General features: G+C 43.4%; 3 protein-coding genes across 6 annotated transcripts in view; 2 read left to right on the top strand and 1 right to left on the bottom strand.

Moving 5' to 3' along the window:
- znhit6 (zinc finger HIT-type containing 6) overlaps positions 1–7,502 on the top strand; it is a 31,117-nt gene extending 23,615 nt beyond the window's left edge. The window contains exons 9-11 of one of the 2 annotated variants that reach the window (XM_056414849.1): positions 1,155–1,205; positions 2,512–2,636; positions 4,313–7,502. In XM_056414849.1, the coding sequence (XP_056270824.1) occupies positions 1,155–1,205; positions 2,512–2,636; positions 4,313–4,641 (505 nt within the window). In that variant the 3' untranslated portion in view covers positions 4,642–7,502. The remainder of the gene's footprint in view (positions 1–1,154; positions 1,206–2,511; positions 2,637–4,312) is intronic. The other variant, XM_056414850.1, reaches the window with a different exon arrangement.
- A 4,760-nt stretch (positions 7,503–12,262) lies between these two features.
- The window catches only part of ddah1 (dimethylarginine dimethylaminohydrolase 1), an 88,065-nt gene continuing 80,610 nt past the window's right edge, over positions 12,263–19,717 (top strand). Inside the window, exon 1 of one of the 3 annotated variants that reach the window (XM_056414232.1) lies at positions 12,263–12,328. The gene's annotated coding sequence lies outside the window, so the exon portion shown is untranslated. The other 2 variants (XM_056414230.1, XM_056414231.1) reach the window with 2 other exon arrangements.
- On the bottom strand, positions 13,547–16,701 carry ccn1 (cellular communication network factor 1). The gene is made up of 5 exons (XM_056414229.1): positions 16,383–16,701; positions 15,952–16,180; positions 15,151–15,495; positions 14,820–15,022; positions 13,547–14,681 (listed from the first exon to the last, which is right to left on the bottom strand). Exons 1-5 carry the CDS (start codon positions 16,428–16,430, stop codon positions 14,379–14,381), a joined length of 1,128 nt encoding a protein of 375 aa, XP_056270204.1. The 5' UTR covers positions 16,431–16,701; the 3' UTR covers positions 13,547–14,378.

Genomic DNA, 19,717 nt, shown 5'->3' with positions numbered 1-19,717 from the left:
CTGTCAAAGAGGAAGGTCTTAAGTCTACTCTTAAACGAGGTGACTGTGTCTGCCTCCCGGACTGAAATTGGAAGCTGGTTCCATAAAAGAGGAGCTTGATAACTAAAGGCTCTGGCTCCCATTCTACTTTTTAAGACTCTAGGAACTACAAGTAGTCCGCATTTAGTGAGCGTAGCTCTCTAGTGGGGCAATATGGTACGACAAGCTCCTTAAGATATGATGGAGCATCACCAATCAAGGCTTTGTAGGTTAAGAGAAGAATTTTAAAAGTGATTCTTGATTTTACTGGGAGCCAGTGCAGAGCAGCTAGTGCAGGAGTGATGTGATCTCTTTTCTTAGTTTTAGTGAGAACACGAGCTGCAGCATTCTGGATCAACTGGAGGGACCTAAGAGATTTATTAGAGCAGCCTGCTAATAAGGAGTTGCAGTAATCCAGTCTCAAGTAACGAACGTGAACCAATTTTTCTGCATCTTTTGAGACAAGATGTGCCTGATTTTTGAAATATTACGTAGATGAAAGAATGCAGTCCTTGAGATTTGCTTTACGTGGGAGTTAAAGGACAAGTCCCGATCAAAGATAACGCCAAGATTCTTTACAGTGGTGTTGGATGCCAGGGCAATGCCGTCTACAGAATCCACATCACCAGATAATTGATCTCTGAGGTGCTCAGGGCCGATTAAAATTACTTGGTTTTGTCTGAGTTTAACATCAAGAAGTTGCAGGTCATCCATGTTTTTATGTCTTTAAGACATGCTTGAATTTTACAGAGTTGGTTGCTCTCCTCTGGTTTTATCGATAAATATAGTTGAGTGTCATCTGCATAACAATGAAAGTTTATGGAGTGTTTCCTGATAATATTGCCCAAAGGAAGCATGTATAAGGTAAATAAAATTGGTCCAAGCACAGAACCTTGTGGAACTCCGTGATTAACGTTGGTGGTTATCGAGGCGTCATCGTTTACAAATACAAACTGAGATCGATCTGATAAATAGGATTTAAACCAAATTAGTGCCGTGCCTGAAATGCCAATCGACTGCTCCAGTCTCTGTAACAAGAGGAGCGTCTGAGGAGGGAACGTCAGCCGCGTGTCCTCCGCCCGGTTCATTCACCAGAACACTATAGAGACCAGATGTGTGTGTGTGTGTGTTTCCAGAAGCAGCCAGAGCCTTGTGACAATGGCATCAGCACCACAGGGAGCCGCACGGTACGCTCCGCCATGTTGTTTACAAACAGCGTTTGTTTTTGTTTTAGTTTACAAGAAGCAGCCCGTGAAGATTACTTTTATGACGCGTTCGACGCAAAGCCGAACGACGTGGAAACGTTTATGTCCGGTATGCTCGCCGCAAATGGATGCAGTCCTTGTGCACATCCTGCTCTCTTCAATTTGTTTTTGCACAAAGAGTGTTTAATGCTTTTAAATATATATAATATTTTTATATATTCTATATTTATATATATAAAGAAATATTATATAATATTTATATAAAATATATATATAAATATTATATTTGTATATATTATATATATATATTATACATATACAATATTTGTATATATTTATATATATATTATATATATAAATACATATTATGTTCTATATATATTTTGTTCTTTTTCTTTTCTTTTCTTTAAATATATATTATATTTTTATAGATATATATATATAAATATATATATATTGCCGTTTTTGTTTTGTGGATATCTTGCAAACATGATCTTTAGCACCACCACCGAAGAGTCTTCCTCGGGGAGGGAGAGGGGCTTCTTGGGAGCTGTGAATGTCACACTGTGGCAGAGTGCTTTGATTGGCTGTCCACCTGGGCGGTTCCCCGTCTGCTTGTGCTTTTAGCTAAAACACACAATGGCTCCACAAGCTTCAGTCTGGCACCAGTTTGACAGCTTTTCTGGGTGGTGCCAGTTACTATATATATATTTATATACACAAAATATATGATATTTTGTTGGATGGTCCTGAATCGGTTCCGTGTCGAGGCGAGCCTCATCTCCCAAGAATCCAGAGTTAACTCTTTCGTTATTTATGACCATCCCTAATGCGTGACAGGACGACTTAGAGACAAGACCAGACTGATGTCATCGCACACGAGAGCTGAAGGAGGGGGGCCGAGAGGACCCCCCCCCCTCCTCTTTATGTGAGAGATGTTGTTGAGTCTTGTGTTTTTTTTCATCTCATGAGACGAACATCAAACCGAATCTCCAATGTGCCAAGTCCTGATCTCAAAATCTCCATCAATCCTTTAAATATTGTCAGGCGTCAACGTGCCACAGAAGGCTGAAATGAGGGGGGGGGGGGGGGGAAACAGTAGTTAATAGTTAAATATTTTAAAGAAACTGTGGTTATTTAGTCTTCTCTTGCTACGAAGCCATTTTTTTTTTAAATTTAAATGACCCGCAACGACCCTGATGTGACGTCATTCGCCCGGCGTGATGTCACCGAGCTGCTGTGTCATCGCCTCTTTCTTTTTTTTGTGCTTCAATTTTATTTGAAACAGGTACCACGAGTTGGACATTTGCAAGACCCTGAAGGAGAACCTGAGCTACAAGACCCTCATCGAGTACCCCGTGCTGCACGTTGTACTCGCAGATCATTGGAAGGAGTTCCCACCAAAAGGAACAGGTAAAAAACAAACACCTTTTTTATATATTTTTTTTTTTCATGCCATAAATTCATAATTTCTGCACCAACGCTAACCTACTGATGCTCTATTAGGGATTATGTCGGGACCGCCATAGTCGGCTTTATTGATTCTTTTTGTTCACCTATTTTTTCTGCAAAAGGCTGGACATATAAATTATACTATATATATATATTGATATGTTTATCGTATATATTATATACGATAAACATACAGGACTGTCTCAGAAAATTAGAATATTGTGATGAAGTTCTTTATTTTCTGTAATGCAATTAAAAAAACAAAAATGTCATGCATTCTGGATTCATTACAAATCAACTGAAATATTGCAAGCCTTTTATTCTGATTTATTGCTGATTATGGCTTACAGCTTAAGAAAACTCAAATATCCTATCTCTAAATATTAGAATATCATGAAAAAGTATACTAGTAGGGTATTAAACAAATCACTTGAATTGTCTAATTAACTCGAAACACCTGCAAGGGTTTCCTGAGCCTTGACAAACACTCAGCTGTTATCAATCTTTTTTTTAACTTGGTCTGAGGAAATATTAAAATTTTATGAGATAGGATTTTAGAGTTTTCTTAAGCTGTAAGCCATAATCAGCAATATTAAAAGAATAAAAGGCTTGCAATATTTCAGTTGATTTGTAATGAATCCAGAATGCATGACATTTTTGTTTTTTTAATTGCATTACAGAAAATAAAGAACTTTATCACAATATTCTAATTTTCTGAGACAGTCCTGTATATACTCGAGACAATTCCAACAGCGTTGTATCATATCCTGGTTTCTCTAGAGACTCCTCTCCCCCCCCCCGGTCCCTTATTTTTCACTATGGCAACGTGCTACTACAACGGAAATAAGAGGGTGTTCTGCACAGCGTCACACACACACACACACACACACACACGCTTCACCTCGACAACGACGGTGGCAAGCGGGAGGATCAAACAGGCTCTTTCCAGCCATCTCACGAGTCGTGAAGTGACTGTAGGGAATGAAAACGAGAGATGGCATGTTTAGAGAAGAAGCCGAGCAGAGTCACGACAAAGCGGGACCGCGTGTCATGAGAAGAGCCCCGTGTGGTCAAACTGTGTACGCGTGTCGGTTAGCGTGGTCACGGAAGACCACGCTAACCCGGTATCGCTGCACGGACCCAGACGGCCTGAATGAGGTCATCTTTTTAAGTCTCGGTGTTTTTCGCTGATAAGTGTGGTGCCACACACTGTTTTTGTATAATGTTTAGTTCTAGAAGCATCCGGATGATTTGCGAAGGTGGGACGGGAAGTGATAAACGGCCCGTTAGGAAACTGGCAGCGGCTCATCTCGCACGGCGAGGGTCCTGCAGGTCGGGTTAGGGTTAAAACCACATCCAGCCGGTCGAGGCCGGTTCTCACGGCGTCTCGATGAGGTGTGTGTGTGTGTGTGTGTGTGTGTGTGTGTGTGTGTGTGTGTGTGTGTGTGTGTGTGTGTGTGTGTGTGTGTGTGTGTGTGTGTGTGTGTGTGTGTGTGTGTGTGTGTGTGTGTGTGTGTGTGTGTGTGTGTGTGTGTGTGTGTGTGTGTGTGTGTGTGTGTGTGTGTGTGTGTGTGTGCAAAAGTTTACTGTGTTTTGGGGTTTTTCGCCTTTTTTAACATTGGTCTTTATTGTTTTAGCTGAACCCGCCTGCAAAAGTTTGGGATCAAAGGCGAAAGAGGAGGAGGAGGGGCTGGACCGAGGCGAGGAGGGTGCCGTCCGAGTTTCACCGTCCCTACACGGAGCTCGCAACCCTCCCGGGGGAACCGACACCTGGGCCGCAACCCCGGAGACTCGAAGTCCACGAGAGAAACGGGCCGAGGGTGAAGAGGCGGGGAAAGGAGACCGAGAGGAGGGCGAGCTCACGGACAGTAGTGACGAAGAGGAGGAGGAGGAGGGAAACGGTCCGTGCGTGGAGGTAAACAAAGAGCAACTAAAAGACGGTGCCGCCGAAGACGGTGGTGATTAACACGGTGACCAGTGTGTGTGAGAACATTCCGGCTTTCCTTCTGACGACAATTGAAAACACACAAAAACGCCGCGAGACACGTGCCAGTTCCTATCCATCGCTGTCGTCACGGGAACGAGTCCCGGCTCCCGCCGCCGACAGCCGGCGGGCGGGACGGGACGATGCCCAGACGGCAACGGGTGAGAAATGAACGCGGGGGCATCCATTCGTGACAGGAAGTCATCGATCACGTGACGGGAGACGGCGACAAAGGGTTCTCCGTTGTGTCTGGGAAACAAACGGCGGTCGCTACTGATGCATCATGGGAGATGGAATCAAGTCAACCTTAATGTTCATCTGTTTTCTGTTTTTTTTATGTGTATTACTGAGGCAGACGCAGCAAAAATCTGATGTAAACTCCTCTTTATGTTTGAGTTCAGGCCGGCTTTAAACCCGCCGCCTCATAATGGAGATTTTGAATCCTCTTCATTAGACTTCATCTGTTCATCACGACCACGGGGAGCGAGGAAACGGACCCGGAGGCTGATTGGTTCTCTCATGATCCTTTTGAAAAAATAAATTTAACCTTCAAATTTACGAACATCTTTTACCCTTTAAACCTCCAGAAAATTATTGGAATTTATATTGTTTCCCAAGTTTAATTGTCAGGTACTTTATGTTTGTTTGTTGACGACCTAAACAGCCCTTTAAATAAAAAACAATAATACCCAACCAAAACCAAAATTTGTAAAATGTTGATATTTCTTACTTGTTTTACAAAGCAAAGAAAATTATGTAAATCATTTTTTTAAAGATGTTAAAAATTGAATGGGGTCAAATTGACCCCAAAGGTAACAGGAGGGTTAAACGCTTCCTCGGCGTTTATCTAAAAAGCTCAATTAATGAATTAAATCTTGTTCTACAGCGAACAAATTAATGCATTTATTTGATTTTGCATCTCCTGCTCCTCTGTGTGTGTTCCGCTGCGTAGGATCCGTGTGAAGTCTTGAAAACCGCTTCATAAAAGCTCTGATCGTAAAGCTCGGCGGGAAAAGAGGCGGCTTGGTTACGCGTCTCTCTTTTGACCGTTTTAAAAACATTTTTTTATTGAAGTCTCGTTTGTTTTCCACCGGCTAATAAAAGTTCACGTCGACACGCTCGTGTGTTGTTGTTTTTCTCTCCACCCCCCCGCCCGCCTGACACCACCGGGTGTCTCTCTCCCTCGTGTGAACGTCGTGCCTCGACGCTCCGCTTATACTCTGACCTCATGTTGGTTTATGACGCCGACGGAGCGCCTCATCGGGGGGCCCGTGTGTGTGTGTGTGTGTTTCGAGGTGTGTTTTTATAACATCTGCTAACCTCCTTTTTGGATGTTAACCCCTGTGGACTAGAACCCATCCCGGCCCTTTGATGTCTGGGCCTGTGATGACGCAGGAGGCGTTGAGCTCACATCTGACTGCGCACCCCTCCGGCAAAGGGAGGTCACACACACACACGCACACACCCCTCACCCCGTTCCTCCGTGTCATTTTAATATCCATGCTCAGGTTTTCGTGACGTTTGCTGTATTGACATCAGCGGCCACAAAGCGGCGCTTATTTTTCGACAAATGTTAAGGCTTCGTACGGTCATGGAAAACCTGGAGAAGTCATGGAATTTTAAAATGGTCATTTCCAGGCCTGGAAAAGTCATGGAAAAAACGTAAATCATAAAAGTTTTGGAAAAGTCATGGAAATGTGTTATAATCACATGTTCTTTTACGCCGAGTTTGAAATAATTAATATGTTTTTTAAAGAAAGACGCTCAAAATATAAGCCGGCGTACGCTCTCAATACGCACAATGTTCTAAATTGTTCATGTTTATACCGAGATTTCAGTTTGGTCATGGAAATTTGGTTTAAAGTCATGAAATAGTCGTGAAATAGTCATGGAAATCCATTGGTCAAAATGTGTAAGAACCCTGAATGTTGTTTGATGCAGCGTTTTCCTCGCATCTCGTGTACAATTTGTGGAAATATGTACAAAAATGGGCTGTCAAATTAGGATCATGCAAAGACGTTATTTAATAGTTTAACATTCAGGGGATATACACTACCGTTCAAAAGTTTGGGGTCACGTAGAAATGTCCTTATTTATCAAAGTAGAACTCTTTTTTTTCATTGAATACAACATTAAATGAATCATAAACACTCTAGATAGTTAATGTGTTTAATGAAGTCTCTACAGAGGTGTGTAGAGGCCCATCTCCAGTGTTCTAATGATACATTGTGTTATCGCCTTAGAAGACTAGCGGAGGGGTAGAAAACCCTTGAAAACCATTTTTATGTGAGCGCAGCTGAAAACAGTTATGCTGGTGAGAGAAGCTATAAAACTGGCCTTCCTTTGAGCCACAAGAAGAACAACATGAATATTTACAATAAACATTATTTCTCACCTCGTCAATGTCTTAACTATATTTTATATTCATTTTGCAATTAATTTGATGAATTGTGAGTTTTCATGGAAAACACAATTGTCAGCGTGACCCCAACATTTTGAACGGTAGTGTGTGCCACAATTAGATTAGAAGAGTGGTATATCACTCTTTTGAAGCCGAGCCGACAGTCAACTGTTGGATAACTTGCCGAGCAAAAAAAAAAAACCGGGAAAGGAGGAAACCGCTGTATTAATCGACTACCGATTCAAAAATCTCTTCACACTGCTTTGATATGGCGTAGCCACGGTTTGCCCTGTGATGTCATCGACGTGACCACGTGACACGAAAAAACATCTGTTCCTTTTCGTTGTCATGGCGTCGCCTGTTGTTGTATTACCACACATTTATTTTAGCAGGTCCCTTAATTATTTTTTTTTAAATCTCAATAAAGATCCCACATGAAGAGCTCTGTGTTTTTTGAGGTTTCTGGTTGCACTTAAAATTAAATTTGAGCTTTTTTTAGTTTGGTGGAGGGACGCATGCATTGGAAAATAATTGCTCTAATTTAAGTAAATTGTACTTTAAAAAACTTCTGTAGTTGGTGTGTCACTTAATTATTCTTAATTTAGTAGTCAGGGCTGAATTGTGCTTCGTGCAGAGCTGTTTTATATATATATATATTTTTATGAGACCAGCTGTGCAGTGGCGGCCTTCACCAGAAACGCCGAGTCATGTTTCCCACAGTCTGACGCTCACACGGTTTATCAAGCAGAAACTTAAAAAAATTATATGGAAACATCAAAATCAAATATGTATCATCTGCAAAGCACATCTACAGTTTTTCACGTGTATTTCACATTTTAAATTACCATCCGACCAATCGGGTCGTCTTGTTTTTTCCTCGAAGAAACACCGTGTCACGGAGGTTTCTACGGCCTGTTCATCGTCTCGCTCATGAGGGCTATTTTAAAAATCTGAAGCAAGTCATGTCCGACATCAACAAATACATTATCTTTCCAGGATGCATAGGCTCCGCCCCCCCCTCCCTTCAGTCCATATACTCATGTATATCACACATGTGAAACACTTGTATTAAATTAGGTTTAAAGTCCTGGAAAGGTCACGGAAAGGTCATGGAAATCCATTGGTCGACATGTGTATGCACCCCGCGTGATGTCTTTACGACCTCCGGGATACGAACATTTAAAATGCCTCGCCGTGCTGTTTTTTTGTCTTCTTTTAGTCGGCACACGCCGTGAATATTAATAATAACAATATCTTCCACGGAAGAAAGGATTGAAGCAGAAAGTTCCGGAGCCTCCGGCCGAGTGGATGTCATCCGGCTCTTCGGATAAACAAGAAGCCACAAACAGACCGCTGTTGTCACCTCGGAGACCGATCCCCCGAGTCGTGGGCAGGAAGTGATTCACTCGTTTCCTTCCTGTCTGTCCTTTGTCCGTCTGACACGTCTCCACCGAAAACAGCCTGTTCTTTTGTTATCGACCTCGACTTATCTTTCTGGAGCACGTGGACGTTTAGCCTCACAGGACCTTCTGTGTCTTTCCAGACCGGACGCCGCATATTATAAACGGGGTTTCCTACGGTCATGGAATTTATTTTTAAAATCCTTGAAAATGTCCTTGAAAAAAATGTTATCCCAAAAGTTTTGGAAAAGTCTAGAAATGTGTTATATTTATGTTATTTTCGCAGTTTGATTAAAAGAATAAAAATGTATATACATAGTTATTTTAATCAAACTATTGTCTCATTACCTTCGCATTGAAAATGCGGAAGGTTATGTTTTGAGTGCCGTGTATTTGTGTGTGTGTGTGTGTTATTCGCATAACTCAAAAAGTATTAAACCGAATCGCATGAAATTTGGTGGGATGATTGGTAATTATCCGGGGAGCATTTCATTAGTTTTTGGGATCGATCGGGTCAAAGTTCAAGGTCATGAAAAGGTACAAATCTTCTTTTTACCATAGCACGGTCAATTTGTATCCAATTGGCATGCAACTAATGCCACCATGTTCATAATTCAATGCCCAATGTTGTGATATGCGAAGGTATGCGCTCTACCGAGTGCCCGTTCTAGTTCATTTGTGTTACGGTATATATTAATTACTTGTGTATACACCGAGATTTCACCAAATGTTTGGTCATGGAAATTTGGTTTGAAGTCATGGAAAGGTCATGGAAAGGTCATTGGTCAACATGTGTATGAACCCTGCGTGATGTCTTTACAACCTCCAGGATACGAACATTTAAAATGCCTCGCCGTGCCGTTTTTTTGTCTTCTCCTTGAGGACACAATTGGTCAGTGCACGTGTATATTTATATATTTATATATTTATATCTGTGTCTCTTGTGCGGTGACTTAATTGCAGTGCGTGTGTGACACACGGAGGCCACGCCGCACGAAGCCGCCAAGTCATCGCCGCCACTCGTTAGCTACATTTCCATGGCGCGAGCGTCGGTAATTATAAAGATCAAAAGATGCAGAATAAAATCACTAATTGTGTTAGTGGGGGAAAGTGGGTGGGAGCGTGAGGCCTTCTAGACAGGAGGAAAACACATCATATTCATACTTCATGTTCCACAGGGACGTCGGCAAAGTCCTGATCCTGAGGCTCAACCATGAAATGTGAAATAAAGAAATATCGATTTTTATGAATTAAGGAGACCAGCATTAACTAAAAGTGTACTTGTCGATTGTGAGCATATACAAGGCTGTAGCTCTCTCGTATATTTATATTTAATTTTTTTTTATTTGTTTGTTATATAATAGCTTAAAATGAAGTATGTATATAATTGGCATATTTACATGTGATAGACTCGTGTACCTGTCTTGAGCTGAAGAGGAGCAGCAAAAATGTACGTAAAACTTTGATTGAACTTTTTCTTTATGTGACCCTTTTGTTCATCTATCATTATTGGGCTCTCAATACTAAAGTGTAATGTGTGTATTCATAAACATAAACTCACTTATGCACTCATTTCACAAAGAACACGGTGCATCATCACGAAACACAAATCCAGCAGACGGAGGGAAGCGGCATTAAACACCACATTTAGTTCTCGATGTTCAGTTCCCACATTTTATTTGCATGATTTCTCACATTTGAGCCATTTTGGCTTATTTATATATATTTATATATATAGTTATATATAATTATATATATAGTTATATTAATATATATTATTATTTTTGTACACTTTATGTGCATGATTTCTCACATTTGAACCATTTTGGCTTATTTATATATATATATAGTTATATTTATATTTGTTTTCTTTTTTACACATTTTATGTGCATGATTTCTCACATTTTAACCATTTTGGCTAATTTATACAGGACTGTCTCAGAAAATTAGAATATTGTGATGAAGTTCTTTATTTTCTGTAATGCAATTAAAAAAACAAAATGTCATGCATTCTGGATTCATTACAAATCAACTGAAATATTGCAAGCCTTTTATTCTGATTTATTGCTGATTATGGCTTACAGCTTAAGAAAACTCAAATATCCTATCTCTAAATATTAGAATATCATGAAAAAGTATACTAGTAGGGTATTAAACAAATCACTTGAATTGTCTAATTAACTCGAAACACCTGCAAGGGTTTCCTGAGCCTTGACAAACACTCAGCTGTTATAAATCTTTTTTTTTACTTGGTCTGAGGAAATATTAAAATTTTATGAGATAGGATTTTAGAGTTTTCTTAAGCTGTAAACCATAATCAGCAATATTAAAAGAATAAAAGGCTTGCAATATTTCAGTTGATTTGTAATGAATCCAGAATGCATGACATTTTTGTTTTTTTAATTGCATTACAGAAAATAAAGAACTTTATCACAATATTCTAATTTTCTGAGACAGTCCTGTATATCAACAAGTGCACAAGTAATGGCTATATATATAGCCATCATTTCAGTCACTTTAAGGATAAAAAGAACACGGTGCATCACAACGAAACACAACATGAAATATCACATTAAGTTCTCAATATTCATTTTCCACATTTTATGTGCACCGTTTCTCACATTTGAGCCAACTTGGCTACGACAACTGTAAAAAGAAAAAATTTCAAATTCTCTCTAAATTCCCCTGAAGCCTGCTCATCAATCATTATCGTGTAATTGCAGCAGATCCAGGATCTGTTGGGGTGTCTGAGGTCACTTACGTCACTGTCTGTGAGAGAGTGAGAGTGACACACCCTGTCAGAATATTTTGGCAAATGGATGACATCACTTTTGTTTCAGTGAGAAATGACTCATCTAATATCTAAATCCCCTCTCAGCCAGTTTCAGCCACACATCGGATGAGTCCATCAACAACATGCGCTTCCCTCTTCCGGCCAGCAGGGGGCGCTTTAAGAAAAACCCCAACGTGGCGCCTCTGTGGTCAGCCCCAGGGTTCTGTATCACAGTGGATATTAATGTGAGGTTATGGACACGGGGGGGGGGGGGGGGGCTGTTAAATAGCTGACGTCAGCGCTCGGCAGCTTCCAGCATGTTGTCATGACCACTGTCGACCCCGCGAGCTATGGCCGCACAGCATGACGTAATGCTCCGTGAAGCTTTAACGCTTATGTCTTTGTCATATAAACACATTTTGAGGGCTTGAGGGAGTGAGGTAGTCGCCGAGTGATTTCATCTGCAGGGGTGTGTGTGTGTGTGTGTGTGTGTGTGTGTGCGTGTATGAGAGAGACCCGTGTTTTACTGTGTGTGTGTGTGTGTGTGTAAAAGAGAGTGAGAGCTGTGTTTTCGTGTGTATGTGTGTGTGTGTAAAAGAGTGTGAGCCTTGTTTTCCTGTGTGTGTGTGTGAGAGAGAGAGTGAGAGCTGTGTTTTCCTGTGTATGTGTGTGTGTGTGTGTGTGTGTGTGCGTGCGTGAGAGCCTTGTTTTCCTGTGTGTGTGACCTCGGCTCTGAAGAGCAGCAGAATAGAATAGAATATACACTTTTATTAATCCAGTGTGTGTGTGTGTGTGCATTTAACCCATCCTTAGTTATTAAGTGAGCAGTGTGTGTGTGAAGCGCGGAAGCAACTGGGGGTTCAGTGCCTTGCTCAAGGACACTTCGACTTGCAACTAATGGGGAGAGCGGGGATCGAACCCACAACCCTGCGGTTGCAGGACGGCCCTCTTACCCCACTGAGCTAAAGCCGCCCCAAAAGGGAAAGAGCAACACAACCAGAGGGTTTCTCTCCTGAAGGAGCCTGTCCACCCGGCCTGCAGCGAGGGGGCGGAGCCACAACACGGGATGAGGAGAACCTCCGGGAGCCTTTCATGTGAGCGAAGCCCAGTGGGCTCATCCTGTGGGGCTCAATCAAAGGGTCCCGCTCCACCTCTTATTAAAACATACGCGGTGTGTGTGTGTGTTTGTGTGTGTAACTGTTTGTGTATATTTTGGAAAACCCTTCTTCAAGTTAACATGTTGCTCCGAAATATTGTGTTTCCAACATCTGCCGCCCATCAGGACGTCTGCATTCCTGAGCCACTCCCCTCTACCTGGATCCAACACACACACACACACAAGAAACTCTTCCTTGTCGTTGCCCCTCTCTCTCTCTCTCTCTCTCTCTCTCTCTCTCTCTCTACCTCTCTCTACCCTCTATTCAAACTCCACTGCAGGTATGTGTACGGATCTGCAATTAAATCCGGTGTGTCTCGAAAAAGAAAGGCTACCACCAAAAAAATTAAATCCTTTTCAGACGGATACGTGATGCCGTTCATCTACCTTTCGGGGGGGGGGACGGACATGACACTCGTGCTCGACCCGTCAGGTAAATAATGGAGAACACCAGAGCCGTGATGGAGGCTGTTTTCCGTCCACCTCCATAATAGTATTTCTTAATGCCCGTTGAAGTGAAACCTGGAAGGCCTCCCTCCCCTCCTCCCTCCCTCCCTCCCTCCCACCCTCCTCCCTCCCACCCTCTCTTCGGGGCTGTTTACAACTGTTTAGCCGACCCCCTGCAGGTTTTCAGAGCCTCTGCCACGATACTTCCACTTCAACCGAAAGACAAACTGATGATATGAATTCGGTCGATTTGGCCGTGTGGAGAAATGCATTATTTGTGTACAACCCCATTGGATACAATAATAGTCATTGTCCCCCCCCCCCCCCCCCCCACACCCCAGTGCATGGTGTTTAATCCTCGGGTCCATTGAGAGCAGCTCTTAAGATTCTTGGCATACTCATTGCTACTCGTGGATTTAATCTACACCCCCCTCTCAGAATCAGTCAAGTGCACGGCTTAGCCAGATCAAATGAAAGAAAAAGGGCCAGAGTGAGCATTCCGAAGCACAGAAAGTCGAGAGAGAGAGAGAGAGAGAGAGAGAGAGTGGTTGTTACATAAGAACCTGCTCAGTGTCTGTCTGTTGGGTCTCCAGCATATGATAGAATGTAAAGGATGTTCTAAGGGTAATGGTGCCTTTAAATGCCCCCCCCCACCCCCCCCCCCCTCTCTCGCCGTGCAGATGGACCAGACTGAACTTCGAAGGCGTCGTCATATTTCATAAATAAATCAGTTTTATTTGTGGCATATAAAATTAAAATCATTTTTTTGTACAACTTATTTCCAGTATGACAACATAATATCCAAATAAAGTAGCTACATTTTTTTTCAGATAAATAATATTAATAACAATAATAATAATAATAATAATATTTAAAAAAAATAAACATTCATTCATCCTTTGACATGTTTTTTTCCCGCTTTGTCATTTTTTTCTCTTTTCTCTCCCCACGAAGGGGAAAGTGTTCAATAGCTGCCACAAAACATGAACAATAATAATAATGCCCACGTTATTCGGAAAAAGGAATGAAACCGGCACGCGGCGGCGCTCGCCGGACGAGTCCGGAAGGTTCCATCTCGCCCTCGAGATACGGGGATGGTCTGCTAATTGAAAGTTGCGTACGTGCATACACCTACATATACACACACAAGTCTACATACAGTCTGTCGTCATGTCGGAAGTTTAAAATAATGAAAAAAAGAATCCAAAATATACACAGTGAATTTGATAAAAAAAACATGAATGTACAAAATATTAATTACATCTTGCTCCATTAACGAAGCTACTTCTGATGCTCCGTTAATACGAAGCAGTTCTTAAGGGTCAGAATGCTGAGCACAGCAAACAGTGCACTTCATAAAAATAAAAAGTCCTCATGATGCAAGCCCACAATTCCTTGGGAATCTATAGTTACAACAAGAAGCTCGGTAGTTTTCTCTCTCTCTGATTGGTCGTCTTATTTACACCCCGCGCGGTCATCTGGACCGCCATTGGCTGCCAGGCGCCCGCCGGGCCTCTTAGCTCCTCCTCCTTCCTCCCGATTTAGTCTCTGAACTTGTGGATGTCGTTGGAGAGGCGGTAGAAGGGGTAGGAGGCCTCGTTGGCGTGGGGACAGTCGTAGGTGCACTTGCAGGACTCGATCACCATGACGCTCTTGTTGAAGGTCTCGCCGTCCTCGCAGCGGAACTTGACGCGGATGGTCCTGGTGTCGTGGGGTCCGCAGCACCGGCCGTCCACGCAGGCGCCGCAGTACTTGGCCCGGTACTTCTTGAGGCTGGAGCAGCCGGCGTACGAGAACTTCACCGGCTGACTGGACTTCTTGGTCCGGCTGCACTTCTTTCCTTTCTGCGGACGGACAACGACAAGGAGATGGAGATGAGTCACACGCGGTCACACACACACACACACACACACACACAGTGACGCATTTCCCGGAAGACGCTCGTTTTTTTGTCTTCTTCCCGCGTCGGCCTCGGAGCTCACCTTGAGACTGGAGTAAGGCGACTGGGTGCAGAGCCGCACTTCACAGATGCGCGTCTCCTTGACCAGCTTGCACTCGCTGTTGTTGTTGGTGACTCTGGTGGAGATGCCCGTGCCGCAGCTCTTGGAGCACTGGGACCAGGGCGTGGTTTGGACGATGCACTTCTGGTTGTCGAACATGCGGACTTCCGGCTGCGGTCTGAAGGCTGCGATTCGAGAGACACGAGCGCGTTAGGATCCGACGCGTTTGAGAGGATGTGTATATAATATATAGACGACGCACGTGTAAAAAAAAAAAAAAAAAACCTCTCCGGGTTAGAAGCAGCTTTCTTACCGGGTAGAGACTTCAGTCGTCCCTTCACGATGGCGATGAGCTCGTTCCTGTTGGTGAGGTCTTTATCCAACTCGTCAAACATCGTGTCTTTGCCGAAGGGCTTCTCCAGGATGTCGGTGTCTTTGCCGTCGTCGCACACCCAGTCTTCGCAGCACTGGCTGGCCACCTTGACCAGTCTGGGGTTGGAGCAGCCCAGGTTGGGCAGGGAGAGCTCCTGCGGGCACAGCGGCACGCAGCCCACCGCCCCGTCGATGCACGTGCACTGGTGTTTGCAGTTGGGCTGGAAGCTCTCTCCGTTCTGGTAGATCCTGCTGTTGTACTCGCACGGTCTGCCTTCTGACTTGGCTGCGAGAGGGGAGGGGGGGGGGGGGGGGACAAGAGGAAAGGAATGTTATTCTTTCCTTTGCTACTGCAGCAGAAATGTCTGCTTTAGACATCACGTGGCTGCCAGGTATGAGGATCCGTTAAAAAACTGTGAAATTCTTCAGGCTGCCTGAGGAGTCTCTCTCCCCCCCCCTCTCTCTCTCTCTCTCTCTCCACCCCCCACCCACTTCTCCACCCCACAGTGGGCTGTCTGTACTTTTGAGGTTTAGTCTAAGTGTTCCTTCTATTTGCATTCCACAGTGCTGAAATCCCCCTCCCTCCCTCCCCATATGCCTTAAGTTAAACCCTCTTTATTTGACCAACAAACAAAAAAAACAAGCAAAAGACATCCACTTCAGTGCTATTTTTTGATAAAAGGCATGCACATCTGGAAGCCGGGTGGTCTCTTTTGATATATATATTTATATATATACATACCTCGGCAGATGCCACGAGTAGTAGCGGCAGCGAAGCTGGCCCCGAAGTTGCACTCCAGCCCTTTGGTGTGGTCGCAGGGCTCCCTGAGGCTGCAGTCCTCGTTCAGCTGCCGGGCGCACACTTTGCAGCAGCCGCAGCCGTCCAGGACGACGCTGACGCCGGGCGCGCACTTGGGCATCTCCAGCGGACAGTCACACGCGGAGGGACAGGAGGAGGAGGAGGAGAGGACCTGTACAGCACAACAACCATACTGTTAAAAGTCTGACTATGTTAAGTCGTACCACACAGGATAAACCCCAAACTATTGGAAAACCCATGCGTAAATACTCCTATCGTTATGCGTAAATACTCCTCATGCGTAAATACTCCTCACGCGTAAATACTCCTAAAGTTACATCTTTCAGATTGAAATAGAGAAAAAAATAACTCACCAAATTGAAGCTTCCGAGGAAGGCTACGACAACAGTAAGCATCAGCATCTTGAATGTGTTTTTCTTTCTTCTTCTTCTTGTGCGTGTTTTCCAAGAGAGAATCCCCCGTTCCCAGCGGTATGAAAAGTTAGTCTCTCTTCAGGAGGAGTCCTGTTCGTGTATTCCCTCACGCAGTCGTCTCGGTTCGCCGGTAAAAGGATTCTTGGTGTTCGAGGCTCCCCTTTGTGTTTGTTAAAGAGTAGAGCTGGAGCTCTCGGTGAAGCGGTTGCAGTCTGCTGAGGTCCGCGGCCACCTCCTCACTTTTATACCGTAGTGGGAAGCTGACGTCGTTCCTGGGCTGCCTGCTGAACTGTTCCCAAACTATGCCAGGAATGTTTCTCGGCGCATTTTCCATCCAAGACCTATAAGCTCCACCCTGTCTAAACCCTTCTCTTTTTTCTCTTCTTCTTCTTCTTCTTTTTTTCTTTTTTCTCTCTCAAATGGATCCCCCCCCCCCCTGGATCCCATCTGAACACACTTTTCCGTCTCATACTTTTTTTCTTCTTCTTCTCTCCTCTTGTTTATCACCCCCCCCCTCTCTCTCTCTCCACCCTCCCTTTTCATTCTCTTCCTCCCGCTCGCTTCTCACATATATCAACCCGAGTTAAGAGGACTAAGAAGTGGCGTTATTTATTGTAACTTTTATTTCCTGTGATCTTTCTCTCTGTCTTTTTTTTTTTTTTTTGGTGTGCTTTATAGACGAAGTATGTGAAAGAGACAATCTGATATTGTTATAGCTTTCTGATTTCACTGCTTGCCCCTCACGGATTATGTACGTTTTAATACTTATGTTGCCTATTTTTAATAAGGATACTATAAAGTAATACACTGAACACGTGCCAAAAAGCAGGCTTACTACAGGTTACCACCCTCTTCGTTCAGTATAGGACATCCAACTTGTGTTCCAGTGATGCTTTTTGCTGATTAAAGCAATTTTGTTTATGGCATGTTGCAGTGGCCACGTTTAAAATAGCTTTAGGTTCGTCTCTGTGAGCAGAAAGGTGTGGGCAGAAATACGTTTCACAGTGTCTATTTCTGGCTTTCCAGTGCCTTTTATTCAGAGGAGCTGTTAAGCGTTTCCAGATGCGCGCTCAGAGCTCAGACGTAACAATATTGCCATATTTGGTATGGCAGTAGCCTACATTATTAACATATTTCTCTTCCCCCTTTGGCCAGTAGACCACAAAGCATTCCTGACAGCTAAGGCTTGTTAAATATGTTCTTCGCGCAGGGGGAAATTCCTTATGCATTCTATTTCTTAATGCACATTTTGGACTTTTTTTTCACGCAATGTGTCCATCACGGGGGGGGGGGGGGGGACCCCGTTGGAGGTAAAGTAATCCACATTTCCACCAGAGATGTTGTGGTGTTGGTAGTGGGGAGCGGTCTCTTTTTTTAACTTCTATTTTTTTAATCGTGTGTGTGTGTGAGAGGAGGGGGGGGGGGGCTCAATAAATCCCCTTCCACCGAATTTTTTCAGAATCATTCCGATTGATGAAAACTTTTTCCACACAAGATGGAAACGACGTGCGTAAAGACGCACGTCGCGTAACCATGAGTATTCCAAAGAGGACACGTCGCGCGAGGGCACGGTGTTTGTTTATCGGAGTGTGGTTTTTGACATGATGACGGCACTCTCGAGCCTCTCCGGTGAGTTTGGACAATTCTTTTCCTTTTTCACTTTCTTCGTTGAGACTCTCCGATAGTAACGAGCTTGTCTCTTTAAAAAAAAAAAAAAACGCATCATCGTCGTGCTCCCGTTATATGAATATGAGTCATAGCAGCTGAAATTGATTCTTACCAGATCCTATTCATTCAACTAAAAGTCCATTATTCCTTTATACTGATTTTTTTTCTCTCCCGCTGGTCGTTGCATATCCGATTTGGATTATTGACTCTTGGTTTCTCAACCAGGATGTGGGTAATATATTTATTCTTTAAATAACAAAACATGTCCAAATGTCATGTGCATAATATGATAGTCAACAAATCCATAGAGTCTACGTATGTATGTGAGCGTGTTTTCGCCTGGAGGTGTGCCTGTGTGTGCGCGCCTGTGTGTGCGCACAGCCTATTTGAGTCTGGGGGTGTGTCCGTGTGAGCACGTGCAATGCTCTGTTGTGTTCCTGTTTTCAAGCTGCATTATGCTAATGTGAACCCATTGCCTATGCTAATGTCAAATATCATATTTTTAAAGGAGCACTTGATTGATTCTACACAATCGACATTATGATTCACATTGTAAACATCAGTTTACTCAGCATGGCAGATACGACTCAACCCATGAAAACAGCTTGTGTACTATGGAGGGGAAAAAAACATAATTTCATCACCTCGTTTTGGGCTTGAAGATTAAATCAATATTTTTAACCGAGAGCCTGTATTACAAACTCACCATGGATTTTAAAATACGTTTAAATGGGAAATGGACTGTACTTGTATAGGGTTTTTCTAGTCACCCATTCACACCCATTCATACACTGATGTCAGGGACCACCATGCAAGGAACCACCTGCCCCATCAGGACTAACCAAGCTTTACCTCAACTAGCCACGAAGAGTCAGGATATCCTGGCGTTGAGTTTGAATCATTCTTGACATACAGTATATAACACGTCTCCTAACTTTGTGGATGTAAAAGATGCAAAATTGTTGGGATACCCCTTTTCAAATTCACTGACTTGTTTGGACAGCCGGTCTTATGTCATGTTATATTTAATTGTATTCTTCTGGTTGACCCCGAAGCCTCTCCAGTGTGTATGTGCATACTGCATGTGAGTCTACATGTGTGTGTTTCTGTGTGTGTGTGCATCCGCCTGTGTTCTACAGCGATAGGAAACTGTGTTGTCATTGTACGTCAGCAGAGAATAACACACTAATCTACATTCCTTAATTACCCACTCATTTCCGGAGATATTCCAAAAACTGGACATGTCTCCGTGATGTAATTGCCCTGGCATAATAGTTTCCACCAGGGCTGAATGTCGCTACCACATACACACATACTACAACTACAGCCCCCCCCAAACAATAAATTACAGATATGATCATTGGATTATGCTCACAGCTCTGTAGCATGGCTATCTGAGCAGCTCAAAAACAAGCCAGCTGGGATGCTTAAATTGAGAGATTTAGAGATTGAGAGATTATTGTGTGTTTTGTTGTGGCTCAATGTAATGGAAACTCATTGTCAGATCCCACTCTGGAGAACACACAGTTGAAGGGACGGCAGGCCTTGGAATCGGTTGTCATGGAGTCAGAAACAAGCGGCCCTCAGCCTTCCCATTAATGTCGTAT

Source organism: Pseudoliparis swirei, chromosome 5 (assembly GCF_029220125.1).
Source record: "Pseudoliparis swirei isolate HS2019 ecotype Mariana Trench chromosome 5, NWPU_hadal_v1, whole genome shotgun sequence".
NCBI lineage: Eukaryota > Metazoa > Chordata > Actinopteri > Perciformes > Liparidae > Pseudoliparis > Pseudoliparis swirei.
Note: the sequence above shows the minus strand (reverse complement) of the source record. Positions and strands in the feature narration are given on the sequence as shown.